The 14,456-nt window shown below is 44.8% G+C and overlaps 1 protein-coding gene across 2 annotated transcripts in view; it reads left to right on the top strand.

Annotated features, from left to right (window-relative positions):
- smyd3 (SET and MYND domain containing 3) overlaps positions 1-1,210 on the top strand; it is an 815,623-nt gene extending 814,413 nt beyond the window's left edge. For both annotated transcript variants that reach the window (XM_043695426.2, XM_087991171.1), the window contains exon 12: positions 732-1,210. In XM_043695426.2, coding sequence (XP_043551361.1) covers positions 732-845 — 114 coding nt within the window. In that variant the 3' untranslated portion in view covers positions 846-1,210. The remainder of the gene's footprint in view (positions 1-731) is intronic.
- Positions 1,211-14,456: the final 13,246 nt, after the last annotated feature.

Raw genomic sequence — 14,456 nt, 5'->3', positions numbered from 1 at the left:
GGAAGATTCTGGAATTCCATCCAATGTAATGAAGGCACGTGTCCCTGTCTGTAATTGAGTGAAATTGTGGAGATCAGTCCCTAAACGTACATTCAAAAGTCCCAAGTCCCATTGAGTTTGACCTTGATCATTGGATGAAGGCCAAGTGACCTTCATTAGAGAATCTCAGCCTGCTTTTGTGATCTGGACCTTAAAGGTAAGTGAAACATTGCTCCTGTCTCTGCCACCCTCCCATCAGTCTGTGTTAAGAATGAAGTCTTCTGTTAATTGTTTTAAATGGGACTCTGTTAAACTGAAGGCCATTAACAGAACAACAAATTAAGATTTATTTTCAACTGTTCTGTTATTTGTACATGCCATGTCCTAATAGATAGTTCAATCCCTGTCTCTTTCATCATATACAGAGACGAAAAATTATATGGTGTTTAGCAATGCAGCAGCCAGGTTATTATCTGTTATTCTTGCTGTTGTGCCGGTTGAGGTATAAATTTGCATAACATTACACGGTTCTGTGGAGCTCAGCCCTAGCAGCCTGATTCCGAGCAGATAGCGGACATGGCTGTTGAGGCATTTGCTGCTATTACATGGTAAAATTTGTACGCCTCATCTACCAGTCACCTCATACAAAGGGAGACATTGTGGACTGCAAGATAAAGAGCTGGGTAGGAAGTGAGCTGTGTGTCTGGGAGTGAAGTGTCGCACTGACTTTTTTGTTCTTTCTGCATTGCCAGGCATTTGACATTCTCAAGGTGACCCATGGAAGAGAACATCCCCTGACTGACAACCTGCAGCAGGTCCTGGCAGAATGTGAGGCTGAGTTCAGCTTCAGGCCTCAACAACTGTGAACAGATCTAACTGGTGTGTGTGTGTGTGTGTGTGTGTGTGTGTGTGTGTGTGTGTGTGTGTGTGTGTGTGTGTGTGTGTGTGTGTGTGTGTGTGTGTGTGTGTGTGTGTGTGTGTGTGTGTGTGTGTGTGTGTGTGTGTGTGTGGACATTGTCGAAAAGCAAATGGAGACTAATTGTGTTAAATGGCACTCTGAACAGTGGGCAGTAGTTGAAGTAGCCTAGACCAAGTAGGATGCACAATGCGTTATGGATGAACTCTGCAACAGATAATGAGTTACTGAGCTGTGTGTATCCTTTGTTTGTAACTCCATGTGGTAAATGTAGATCTGTGGTAATCCTGCAGATTAAAACACTTTTTCCCTCCTTTTGGGACTCTGCCACCACCCGAGTGGTGAATGTTCAATATCTTCACAACGTCAAGTCGATGAGATTTCACCTTGAGATCCTTTAGTCCCCAGGGCCTGTTTGGTGCTGGAGTTGTTGTGGAGTGGGGTTGGGTTGAAGATTCAGCCAAGTGGGCGGCACGGTGGCAGAGTGGTTAGCACTGCTGCCTCACAGCGCTGGAGACCAGGGTTCAATTCCCACCTCAGGCGACTGACTGTGTGGAGTTTGCACGTTCTCCCCCTGTCTGTGTGGGTTTCCTCTGGGTGCTTCGGTTTCCTCCCACAGCCCAAAGATGTGCAGGTCAGATGAATTGGCCATGCTAAATTGCCCGTAGTGTTAGGTAAGGGGTAAATGTAGGGGTATGGGTGGGTTGCGCTTTGGCGGGTCAGTATGGACTTGTTGATGCCGAAGGGCCTGTTTCCACGCTGTAATGTAATGTAATGTAATGTAATCTAATCAAGTGGCTGGTGTCATGACATTGCTTCATCTGGTGGATGCAAATAAACCAACACATGGACAGACACAATCATGGTCTTCTTTCAAGCATCATGGATGTCAGAAACAATGGCATCACCCCTGCAACGAGACACCCTCATGACTTTGAGCCCTTTCATCAGATGCCTGCCTGTGGTTCTCCGTTCTAATGAGGAAGTTCCCCCCTTTCCTCATGACCGAAGCCTGTCAGTCCTGGAGGGTGTGGTCTTGAATCTCTCCAGCACTGCCTGGATGGCCTTGGCATCCATTTGGTGCTGGAAAGTCCTTCTCTGGACAATGACTGCCTCCTGCTCCTGTGCTACACTGAGACAGTGAGTTGCAAAAGTTTTTTTTCTTAATTCATGGGCCGGGTCAGCATTTATTATCCATCCCTAATTGTCCAGAGGGCAGTTTAGATGCAACCACATTGCTTTGGGTCTGGAGTCAGTGTAGGCCAGACCAAGTAAGGATGGCAGTTTCCTTCCCAAAAAGGTATTAGTGAACCAGGGAGGTTTGACCTGACAACATTGCCAATGGATTCAGTAATGGATTCCAAATCCAGATTTTTGTTGAATTCAAATTCCACCATCTGCTGTGGCAGGATTTGAACCCAGGTCCCCAGAGCATGACCTGGATTTCTGGATTAACAATCCAACGATAATACCACTAGGCTGTCACCTCCCCTAATTATCCTAATGCTACCCTCACCGAAGGCCAACAGGAGAGTAGAAGACCAAGCTGACTTTATTTCCTCTTTCACTACCAGCCCCTCACCCTCCATAGTCAATGGTGTTATCCCACCTACCAACCACCGAGTGTTGGACACCAATCAGTACAAAGAATCTGACCGCTTCCTAGACTGCGGAGATTTGTTGCCACATTGAGGAATAATCCAAGGGCCGCTGAGCCATGAAGGCAGATAAGGAGAGCGCGAAATAATCCTCTGCTGCCTGTTCTGCCCATTGCTTCCAGCGTTCTGTCTCCTTTCCTGAATACTGGGGTCACATTCTTGATTTTCCAAGACTTTATTGGTGTGCCAATGTGATAGACTAAAACCATTACTTCCTGGAAAACAGCGACCAAGAATGGAGAGCAAACAAAGAGCTAGCTGTGAGTGTCTCTGATTTTATTTTGGAGAAGAATGCTGATGAGAAATCTGGTGTGTCGTGTTGGAACTCTGTGCTCCTCACAGCTTCAGTGCCAGTTCTGGATGCCAGTCAGCGATGTTGTCTGTCTCTGCCTGTCAAATGATTAATGTCGTACCAGCTGCTCACAGTCCTATTGTCAGTTGATGGCAATGGTGGAACCCTTTGAGTGTGGCTGTGTTTATTTCTAAATTGCATTTTCAGCTGTACTATGATGGGGAAGGAGAAATAGCAACAGAGAGGATTGTTGTACCTTGTGTTGTCTCTGCCTAACACATTCATCAGCACATCCTTACGCTCAGTACTCCACTATCACTTGCTTTCATACTTATTCTTTCCCGGATGTAGGCATCATTGACAAGGACAATATTTGTGACCCATTCCTAATTACACTTTGCAGAGAGCAGTTAAGAGCCACAGTTCGGCGTCACATTGTAGGCCAGACTTGGAAAGGACAGCAAATGTCCTTCCCCAGAGGGCATTAGTGAGCCAAATGCTTTTATTTATTAATGAGAGATAATGATGGTTTCATGAACACTATGACTGAGACTTGCTTTACTTTATAGATGGTTTAACTGACTTCCAATTCTACCAACTGCCAAAGTGTGCCGTGATCACAGATCATAACCCCAGATCACTTATAAATTGACTGAAGTTAAAAACGAAACAAAATTCATTAATCAAATGAGATACTGTAGAAAGATAACTGTGGGTATGAATCTGGAGAGGAATTAGTCATAGAGTCATAGAGATGTACAGCATAGAAACAGATCCTTCGGCCCAACTTGTCCATGCTAACCAGATATCCTAACCTAATATAGTCCCACTTGCCAGCACTTGGCCCATATCCCTCTAAACCCTTTCTATACATAATACCATCCAGATGCCTTTTTGTTCTTGTAATTGTACCAACCTCCCCCAATTCCTCCAGCAGCCCATTCCTTACGCGCACCACACTCTGCATGAAAAATGTTGCCCCTAGATCCCTTTTATATCTTTCCCCCTCACCCTAAACCTATGTCCTCTAGTTCTGGACTCCCCCGGCCCCAGGGAAAAGATCTTGTTTATTTATCCTATCCATGTCCCTCATGATTTTATAAACCTCTATAAGGTCACCCCTCAGCCTTCGACTCTCCAGGGGAACAAGCCCCAGCCTGGTCAGCCTTTCCCTATAGCTCAAACCCTCCAACCCTGGCAACATTCTTATAAATCTTTTTTGAACCCTTTCAAGTTTCACAACCTCAAATTCTAAAATGTCACACCTTTAAAGAGTCAGGCAAACTACAACCTAAAAGGAAGAGATAATGAAGCACTGACTACCCAATCTCTCTCAGCAGGTGATCTTATCCTGCAAACAGATTTGTGGTTTACCCTTCCAGGTTTAGGCAGACAATGGGGTTAAAGGCTCATTTGTTTGTACTCTAAAGTCTTAGTGTGTGTCCTGTGTGCTGTGAAGGTCACAGCTTTGAGAATAGCCATTAAACATCCCCTTACTGCAGGTAAAGAAAGGGAAAAAAAATCTCTCTCTGAACCTTACCAACCATTGTTGAGAAAAACCAGGACAAAATTGTGTCAATCAACCTGCAAAGCCAAAAATCTTGAATTTAGCTACCAACATCGATGTTACTGGTAACATCTAACATGCATTCTTCACAAGCATGTCAGAAACTGATTCATACCTCACTTTTTAATATTTATCTTATTTTGGACTAACATCATAGCATCTTGCAATACAGAAATGTCCTTGGCCCATTATTCCTAAACCGTCTATATGTGGGTCGTGTTATTATTTCTTTGTGTGTTCAGGAATTCAGAAAATCACTTCTGTTTGTTAACTTGAGAAAGCCTGGTTAAATTGGCTCATTTTAAAACCTAAACCCTAAATCTATATGGGTCACATGGTGGCTTCGTGGCTTAGCACTGCTGTCTCACAACACCAGGGACCTGGGTTCAATCCCATCCTGTGTGGTTTTTGCATGGGTTTCCTTACACATCACAAAGTTGTGCAGGTTAGGTGGATTGGCCATGCTAGGTTGCCCATGGTGCCCAGGGATGTGTAGGCTAGGTGGGTTAGCCATAGGAAATGTGGGGTTATAGGATATGGTAAGGCATTAAGTTTGGGTGGGATGTTCTTCAGAGGGTCAGTGTGGACTGGATGGGCTGAATGGCCTTCTTTCACACTGTAGGGGTTTTATGATTCTAAATTTGTTTGACCTGGAAGAAAGATATCCACAAGGAGAAAGGATTCTTTTAAAATTGACTTTGTGACCAACAAAGGGAACTGGTGAATAAAGGAGTTCATCCCTCTTCACTGAGAAAGTATCCCAATCTGGGGTATCCCTTCTGGAACTGTAATAAACTGGGGAGGAGTTGTACCAGGTGAGATCTGAACCCATAATCGCCGGATCATTAGCCCCAGTGACATTACCACTATGTCACCACCACTTTATACACCATCATCATCCATCAAAGTATCCTCTGACAGTAACACAAATTCCTTGTGCTCTACCTGCCACCTTAGTCTGTATGGGCAATGTCCACGTTTCCTTCAGCCATCTGATTTGTTTTGTCAAAGCCTTTATCCATCAGGGCCACCGTTGTGATGAAGGCACAGCAACTAACACTCCAGGTGTATCCACTAGCTGTCTTCCTTTGTAACTACGATGTTTGGGGCATTTCAGTGCTCATCAGAGTTGAGCGTGTTGTACCCGGTGGAGTCTCAGCTGAGGAATCTATGTGAAGAGGAGAATTTCCTCTGCCTTTTGTGTTCCTCAGTACATTCTGCAGTCATTTGAATTTGGCTACTCAGTTGGATTTCTTTTGTTATAAAATCCCACCTGGTTCACTCATTCCCTTTAGGGAGGGATATATGCCCATCCTTACCTGGGCTGAAATACATGCAACTCCAGAATCGCAACATTGTGGTTGACTCCCAATTGCTGTGAAAAATGACCACTCAGTTGTGTAAAGCAGTGCCAATAGCACATGAACTGCAATGATTCAAGGTGATGGTTCCATACCACATTGTCAAGGGCAATTAGGCAGCTAGGGGCAGGGAACATGACCATGCCTTTGATGCTCACGTCACAGGAAGGAATTAAAATAGCTTCCCATGTTAACTTGCTGACATGCCTCACTAATGTACAGCAGTGCAAAGGGGAACTGGGTTGAGAATGTTTACATTTATTCCACCAAACAACTCTGCAAAAAGCAATTACCTTGTAGTAATCATGGATTGAATCATTCCATTAAAGGAATATCCCATTGAGAACCTCAATATATAGGTCCAATCAAAATTTGAGGAAAAAGATGCAGAGGTATTGTTTATATCATTTGAGAAAATGACAAAACAAATAAAGTGGCCAGATGCAGAGAAAGTTGGCAGGTAGAGCGCGAGAAATTTGTATTACTTCAGAGGATATTTTGATGGATTATGAGGTTGTAAAAAAGAGTGCCAGTCTGACTTAGTTTTTGAAGTAGCAATTGTTTTTCCTGGAGTTTAATTCAGATAAATGCGAGGTGCTGCATTTTGGGAAAGCAAATCTTAGCAGGACTTATACACTTAATGGTAAGGTCCTGGGGAGTGTTGCTGAACAAAGACACCTTGGAGTGCAAGTTCATAGCTCCTTGAAAGTGGAGTCGCAGGTAAAGAAGGCGTATGGTATGCTTTCTTTTATTGGTCAGAGTACTGAGTACAGGAGTTGGAAGGTCATGTTGTGGTTGTACAGGACATTGGTCTCCTCTATATTGGGGAGACAGGCCGCCTACTTGCGGAGCGTTTCAGAGAACACCTCTGGGACACCCGGACCAACCAACCCAACCACCCTGTAGCTCAACATTTCAATTCCCCCTCCCACTCCACCAAGGATATGCAGGTCTTTGGACTCCTCCATCGTCAGACCACAACAAAACGACGGTTGGAGGAAGAACGCCTCATCTTCCGGCTAGGAACCCTCCAACCACAAGGGATGAACTCGGATTTCACCAGTTTCCTCATTTCCCCTCCCCCCACCCTGTCTCAGTCAAATCCATCAAATTCAGCACTGCCTTCCTAACCTAAGATCTTCTTCCCGACCTCTCCGCCCCCACCCCAGTCTGACCTATCACCCTCACCTTGACCTCTTTCCACCTATCACATTTCCGACGCCCCTCTCCCAAGTCCCTCCTCCCTACCTTTTATCTTAGCCTGCTGGACAAACCTTCCCCATTCCTGAAGAAGGGCTTATGCCCGAAACGTCGATTCTCCTGTTCCCTGGATGCTGCCTGACCTGCTGCGCTTTTCCAGCAACACATTTCCAGCTCTGATCTCCAGCATCTGCAGACCTCACTTTCTCCTCCCAGGACATTGGTTAGGCCACTGTTGGAATATTGCGTGCACTTCTGGTCTCCTTCCTATTGGAAAGATGTTGTGAAACTTGAAAGGGTTCAGAAAAGATTTACAAGGATGTTGCCAGGGTTGGAGGATTTGAGCTATAGGGAGAGGTTGAATAGGCTAGGGCTGTTTTTCCTGGAGCGTCGGAGGCTGAGGGGTGACCTTATAAAGGTTTACAAATTATGAGGGGCATGGATAGGATAAATAGACAATTGCAACATTTAAAAGGCTTTTGGATGGGTACATGAATAGGAAGGGTTTGGAGGGATATGGACCAGGTGCTGGCAGGTGGGACTAGATTGGGTTGGGATATCTGGTCGGCATGGACGGGTAGGACCGAAGGACCGGTTTCCATGTTGTACATCTCTATGACTCTATGGATCTCCTGAATTCTTATTAAGTTATAGAGTCATAGAGATGACAGCAGGGGCATTTAGCCCAACCTGGAGACAGGCCCTTTAGCCCAACCTGCACATTCTGCCCAGTTTTCACAATTTAAACTAGCCATATTCACCTGCATTTGGTCATATCCCTCCATACCTGTCCCATCCATGTACCTGTCTAAATGTTTCTTAAACGACAGAATTGTGCCAGCCTCAACCACTACCTCTGGCAGCCTGTTCCAGACACACCACCCTCTGGGGTGGGTGATTCCAGAACTCGAGGACATAGGTTTACGGTGAGAAGGGAAAGATTTAAAAGGGGCAATTTTTTCACGCAGAGAGCGGTGTGTGTATGGAATGAGCTGCCAGAGGAAGTGGTGGAGTCTGGCACAATTACAACGTTTAAAAGAAATTTGGATGGGTATATGAATAGGAAGGGTTTGGAGGGATATGGGCCAAATGCAGACAAAAGGAACTAGACTAATTTAGGATATCTGATCGGCATGGACGAGTTGGGCCAAAGGGTCTGTTTCCATGCTATACATCTCTAACTCTTACAGATTTGATGGATGTATTGAATACATGTGATCTAGTTGACTGCTGGCTTTGATTTCTGGTGCTTTTAATTTCTTAAATAAATCTGATTCATAATTTGAAGCCTGATAGGCATTCAGAATGTAGTTTATTTATTCATGCATAATCGATACTGGCTAGGTCCAGCATTTATTGCATGGAGGGTACTCTCAAGTCAACTGTGGGTCTGGAATCACGCTTAGGTCAGACCAGGTAAGGACAATAGATTTCTTCCCATGAAGAACTTTAATAAAGAAGATGGATTTTGACAGTAATCAACATGCTTGCCATCAGACTAACCTTTTAATTCTAGATTATTATTGAATTTAGATTTCATTCTCTGCCATGCTGGGATTTGAACCCACATCCACAGATTATTATCCCTGGAGAGGGGGGCTAGTAGATCAGTGACATAACCACCAGGCCATTGCACCCCCTGTGCTTGTCAATAAGTTAAATCATGGGTATTGGTAAAAGAAAGAAACAGACTTACATGTGCATAGCAAACATCACAACAACTGGGCAGCTGAAAACTACAGCGCTGGGCATGGTGGCTCAGTGGTTAGCTCTACTGCCTCACAATTGAAAATGTATTGCTGGAAAAGCGCAGCAGGTCAGGCAACATCCAAGCAACAGGAGAATCGACGTTTCGGGCATAAGCCCATTCCTGAAGAAGGGCTTATGCCCGAAACGTCGATTCTCCTGTTCCTTGGATGCTGCCTGACCTGCTGCGCTTTTCCAGCAACACATTTTCAGCTCTGATCTCCAGCAAGTGCAGTCCTCACTTTCTCCTACTGCCTCACAGTGTCAGGGACCCAAGTTCGATTCCACCCTTAGGTGATTGGCTGTGTGGAGTTTGAACATTCTCCCTGTGTCTGCGTGGGTTTCCTCCCATAGTCCAAAGATGTGCAGGTTAGGTGCACTGGCCATGCTTAATTGCCCATAGTATGCAGGCCAGATTGATTAGCCATGGACAATGCAGGGTCTTTCCACGCTTCAGGGCTCACTGCCTTTATTCCTGATGAAGGGCTTTTGCCCGAAACGTCGATTTCGAAGCTCCTTGGATGCTGCCTGAACTGCTGTGGTCTTCCAGCACCACTAATCCAGAATCTGGTTTCCAGCATCTGCAGTCATTGTTTTTACCAGGGTTACAGAGATGAATGGGTCGGTGTGGACTTGATGGGCTGAATGGCCTGCTTCCGCACAGCCAGGATTCTATAATGTCCGGCATCTACCTGACAATGTGGAAAATTGCCCGGGCATTTACTGTCCACAAAAAGCAGGACAAATCCAACCTTTCCAATTATTGTTATATCTGTCTCTTCTCAATCAGCAAAGCACTGTGAGGTCTCTTTGACAGTTCTATCAAGTAGCTCTTGCAAAGCAATAAAAGCAAAATACTGTGGATGCTAGAATTTTGGAAAAAAACAGCAAGTCTGGCAAGCCAAAAGGGTAGGGTTAATGTTTTGAGTCCAGGATGACTCTTCATCAGAACAGGTTGAAGAATTGATTGTCGATTTAGAGTCATAGAGTTGTACAGCATGGAAACAAACCCTTCGGTCCAACCATTCCATGCTGACCAGATATCCCAACCCACTCTAGTCCCACCTGCCAGCACCCGGCCCATATCCCACCAAACCTATGTACAAAAGAAAAATGCAACAAATGAATAGTTAGCAATGGGAAATCTTGGTTGACCAAACCTATCGCCTTTTTGTGAAATGTAAACTAAAAGCATGGATGGTCATGCAATAGATGTGATTAATGTGGATTTTTAAAAGACTTTTGAAAAGTTGCCTCACAATAGATAAATAATTCACTCATTTGGTGAACCAGTGAAGACTTCTGAACAGTTTTTCTGGTGTGAGCCTATGAGATGTCTAAATGAAGTTAACATTGGGCTCTTTTTGTTCAGATTTAATAACACAAGTGTTGTGTTGTATAACTGGAGATACCAGAGACATTTGGGATGGATTCTTCGATCTAATGGTGATTGTGTCTGAGGCAAGGAACTGGCTGGAATTTCTGGAAATTTCTTTGCAAAGTCTGAGGTGCCCGTTGATATAGAGTTACCTTAGCAGACAGTTCCTCATGCTCAGTCAGGGTAATGAGCTCCTATTGTATGTAGCACAGAGGCTCAGTGGTTAGCACTGCTGCCTCACAGTGCCAGGGACCCAGGTTTGATTTCCCCCTCAGGCGAATGTCAGTGTGGAGTTTGCATGTTCTCCCTGTGTCTGTTTGGTTCCCTCCAAGTGCTCTGGTTTCCTCCCACAGTTCAAAGGTGTGCAGGTTAGGTGGATTGGCTGTGGGACATGCAGGGTTACAGGTATAGGGTAGGGGGATAAGTGTTCCAAGGATCAGTCTGGACTCAGTGGCTTCCACACTGCAACAATTCTATGATTAAATCCAATAGAGGTGGTGTAAGTATGCCTCAATTTTTAAAACGTTCACCCTCGTTTCCAAATCGTCTCATGGCTCAACAATCCTTCCTGTCTTTGCAAACTTCTGCACAGCTCTCCACCATTGACCTACATCTTTAACCAGCACCATACTGTTCGACTCTGATCCATTTTCTCCTATTGGTTACCTGATCTAACAACTCATGTGATTCAGCTTCTCATTTTGTTTCCTAATGTTTCTGTGAAGGACCTTGAGGCATTTTATTTTGTTAAAGGTGCTACCTAAATGCAGGTTTTTGCAGTAGATATCTCCCAGCCACATAAAAAGAGCAGTACCTTACTCCAAACTCAATCATCCATCTCCTGCTCCCAATTAATTAAAAAATGCACCTTAAATATCAAGAAAATATGTGGGAGGACATGGAGAAATATTGATAAATGGTAATTTATATAGATTTGTACATGAGAACAAGAGAAATCACTACAAGATGACTTTGATCTCATTGAGAGACTGTGGGAAATACTGCTGGAGATTTGTTTTCAATGTGAATCTATTGTCCACTCAGAACTTTGTTATGAGTACACTGTTAATTAAAAAGCACATATAGATGAATAATTAGCAATGAGAACGAATAATTACATCATAAAAATATGAAAACAGTAAACAAATGAGCAGTGTGGAAAGCAATATGAGACAGCACCTTCTCAACCCCATGAGACTACCATCTAGAAGGACAAGGACAGCAGCCAAATGGGAACACCACTACCTGCAAGTTCTCTTCCAAGCCGCTCACCATCCGGACTTGAAAATATTTCACCGTTCTTTCACTGTCACTGGGTCAAAATCCTGGAATCCTCTCCCTAAATGGCCTACGGGGTATGGACTGCAGTGGTCCAAGAAAACAGCTCACCACCACCTTCTCAAAGGGCAACTAAGGATGAGCAATAAATGCTGGGCCCAGTCAATGGCACCCATGTTCAATAAGTGAATAAATAAAAATCTTTAAATATGTTAAAGGGAGTGGTGGCAATTACAGGATAGTTCAAGGGCTTTCTGCCTAGCAACAAGAACAGGCTCATGAGGTAACATGTTTTTAACCATCTGATATTTCATGGACATATTAGGTATATTTAGTCTTGATGTAAACAAAATGTCCAGATAGTTACCAGAAACTGAAATGTGTCTTTTTTTCTTTCATTGTTTCAGGGGAAGTGATCATCCTGGTAGGTCGCCACTTGTTGCCCTTGAACTGAGTGGCTTGCTGGGCTATTTCAGATGGCAGAGAGCTCCACACATGCTGGAGATCAGAGTTGAGAGTGTGTTACTGGAAAAGCACAGCAGGTCAGGCAGCATCCAAACAGCAGAAAAATCAACTTTTCGTGCAGGAGTCATAGAGGTGTACAGCATGGAAACAGACGCTTCGGTCCAACCCATCCATGCCAATCAGATATCCCAACCCAATCTAGTCCCACCTGCCAGCACCCGGCCCATATCCCTCCAAACCCTTCCTACTCATATACCCATTCAAATGCCTGTTAAATGTTGCAATTGTACCAGCCTCCACCACATCCTCTGGCAGCTCATTCCATACACTCCTTCATCAGGAATGAGGCTGGGAGCCTCGGGGGTGAAGAGATAAATGAGAGGAGGGTGGGGCTGGGGGAAAGGTAGCTAAGAGTGCAGTAGGTGGATGGAGGTGGGGATGAAGGTGATAGTTCGGAGGATGGAACAGATAGGTGGGAAGGAAGATTAACAGGTAGGACAGGTCATGAGGACAGTGCTGAGCTGGAAGGTTGGAACTGGAAGGTGGTGAGAGGGGAAATGAGGAAACTGGTGAAGTCCACATTGATGCCCTGGGGTTGAAGTGTTCCGAGATGGAAGATGAAGCGTTCTTCCTCATTGAGTCAGGTGGTGAGGGAGTGGCGATGGTGGATCTACATGTCCTCGGTCGAGTGGGAGGGGGAGTTGAAATGTTTGGCCACAGGGTGGTGGGGTTGATTGGTGCGGGTGTCCTGGAGATGTTCTCTGAAGCGCTCTGCGAGAAGGTGTGCAGTCTCCCCAATGTAGAGGAGACCGCATCAGGAGCGATGGGTACAATAAATGACATCTGTGGAAGTGCAGGTGAAACTTTGATGGATGTAAAAGGCTTTTTTGGGGCCTTAGACGGAGGTGAGGGGGGAGGTGTGGGCACAGGTTTTGCAATTCCTGCGTCCCCGAGGCTCCTAGCCTCATTCCTGATGAAGAGCTCAGGCCCGAAACGTCGAATTTCCTGCTCCTCGGGTGCTGCTGACCTGCTGTGCTTTTCCAGCAACACACTCTCAACTATTTCAGAGGGCAGTTCAGAGCCACCCAAGTTGTTGTGGGTCTGGAGTCCAATGTGGCCCAAACTAGGTAAGGAGGGCAGGTTTTGTTCCCAAAAGTACATCGGTGAAGTAAGTGGGTCTTTACAGCAAGATAAGTGTACATGGAAAAAAGGAGATCAGAAAGAACTGGCACCTCTCTGCATTCTGCCAACTAATCGTGTAAACTTTGGGCACGTATTTTTTTGTCTCAAATGAAGATGGCTCTTCTCTGATCTACTTTTTTACACATGTGCCTTATTATCAAATACTTTTAAAATGTTTGTTCAGAAATTTGTTTGTGACCAGTGATTTGCCTCAAAGGATTGGTGCTGGGTCCTTTTATTTGTCATCTACGTAAGTGATTTGAATGCGAATATAGGAGGAATGGTTAGTAGGTTTGCAGATGACGCCAAAACTGGGGGGGAATGCACAGTGAAGAAGGTTATCTCAGAGTACAATGGGACCTTGATCAATGGGACAACAAATTGAGGAGTTGCAGATGGAGTTTCATTTAGATAAATGTGAGGTGCTATGTTTTGGTAAGGCAAACCAGGGCAGGACTTATACACGGAATGGAAGGATCCTGGGGAGTGCCGCTGAATAAAAACACCTTGGAGTGCAGGTTCTTGATTCCTTGAAGGTAGAGTTGCAAGTAGACAGGTTAGTGAAGAAGGCATTTGATACGTTTGCCTTTATTGGTCAGTGCATTGAGGGTACAGGAAATTGGTTAGGCCACTTTTGGAATACTGTGTTCAATTCTGTTCTCCCTGCTATAGGAAATATGTTGCTGAACTTGAAAGGGTTCTGAAAAGATTTACAAGGATGTTGCTGGGTTTGGAGGGTTTGAGCTATAGGGAGAGGCTGAAAAGGGTGGAGCTGTTTTCCCTGGAGCATCAGAGAATGAGGGGCTACCTTAAGGAAGTTCATAAAATCATGAGTGAATAGGGTGAATAGTCAATGTCTTTTTCCCATGGTAGGGGAGTCTAAAACTAGATGGCATCATCCTCTGTATTAAGGTGAGAGGGGAAAGATTTAAAAGAGACCTGGAGGGGCTACATTTTCATGCAGTATGGTGAGTGTATGGAATGAGCTGCCAGAGGAAGTGGTGGCGGCTGGTACAATTACAGCATTTAAAAGGCACCTGGATGGGTATATGAATATTTGTTTGGTTTTGCTGCAGTTGGATACATAGTGGCTGTATTTCAACTATTTGACCTTGAGTATTGGGCCCTATAATCTAAGGAAGGATGTTTTGGCATTGGAGGGAGTCCAGAGGAGGTTTACAGCAATGATCCCGGTGATGAAGAGCTTGACATATGAGGAGCGGTGGAGGACCATGCATCTGTATTGGAGTTTAGAATGATGAGGGGAGATCGGATTGAAACTTAGAATGCTGAGAGGCCTGCGTGGAGTGGACATGGAGAAGATGCTCCCACTAGTAGGAGAGATTAGGACCCAAGGGCACAGCCTCAGAGTGAAGTAATGACCCTTTGGAACTGAGATGAGGAATTCTTTAGCCAGAGGGTGGTGAATCTGTG

Source organism: Chiloscyllium plagiosum, unplaced genomic scaffold (assembly GCF_037043375.1).
Source record: "Chiloscyllium plagiosum isolate Xiang-an unplaced genomic scaffold, Cpla_swu_hap1 HiC_scaffold_10, whole genome shotgun sequence".
NCBI classification, from domain to species: Eukaryota; Metazoa; Chordata; class Chondrichthyes; order Orectolobiformes; family Hemiscylliidae; genus Chiloscyllium; species Chiloscyllium plagiosum.
Note: the sequence above shows the minus strand (reverse complement) of the source record. Positions and strands in the feature narration are given on the sequence as shown.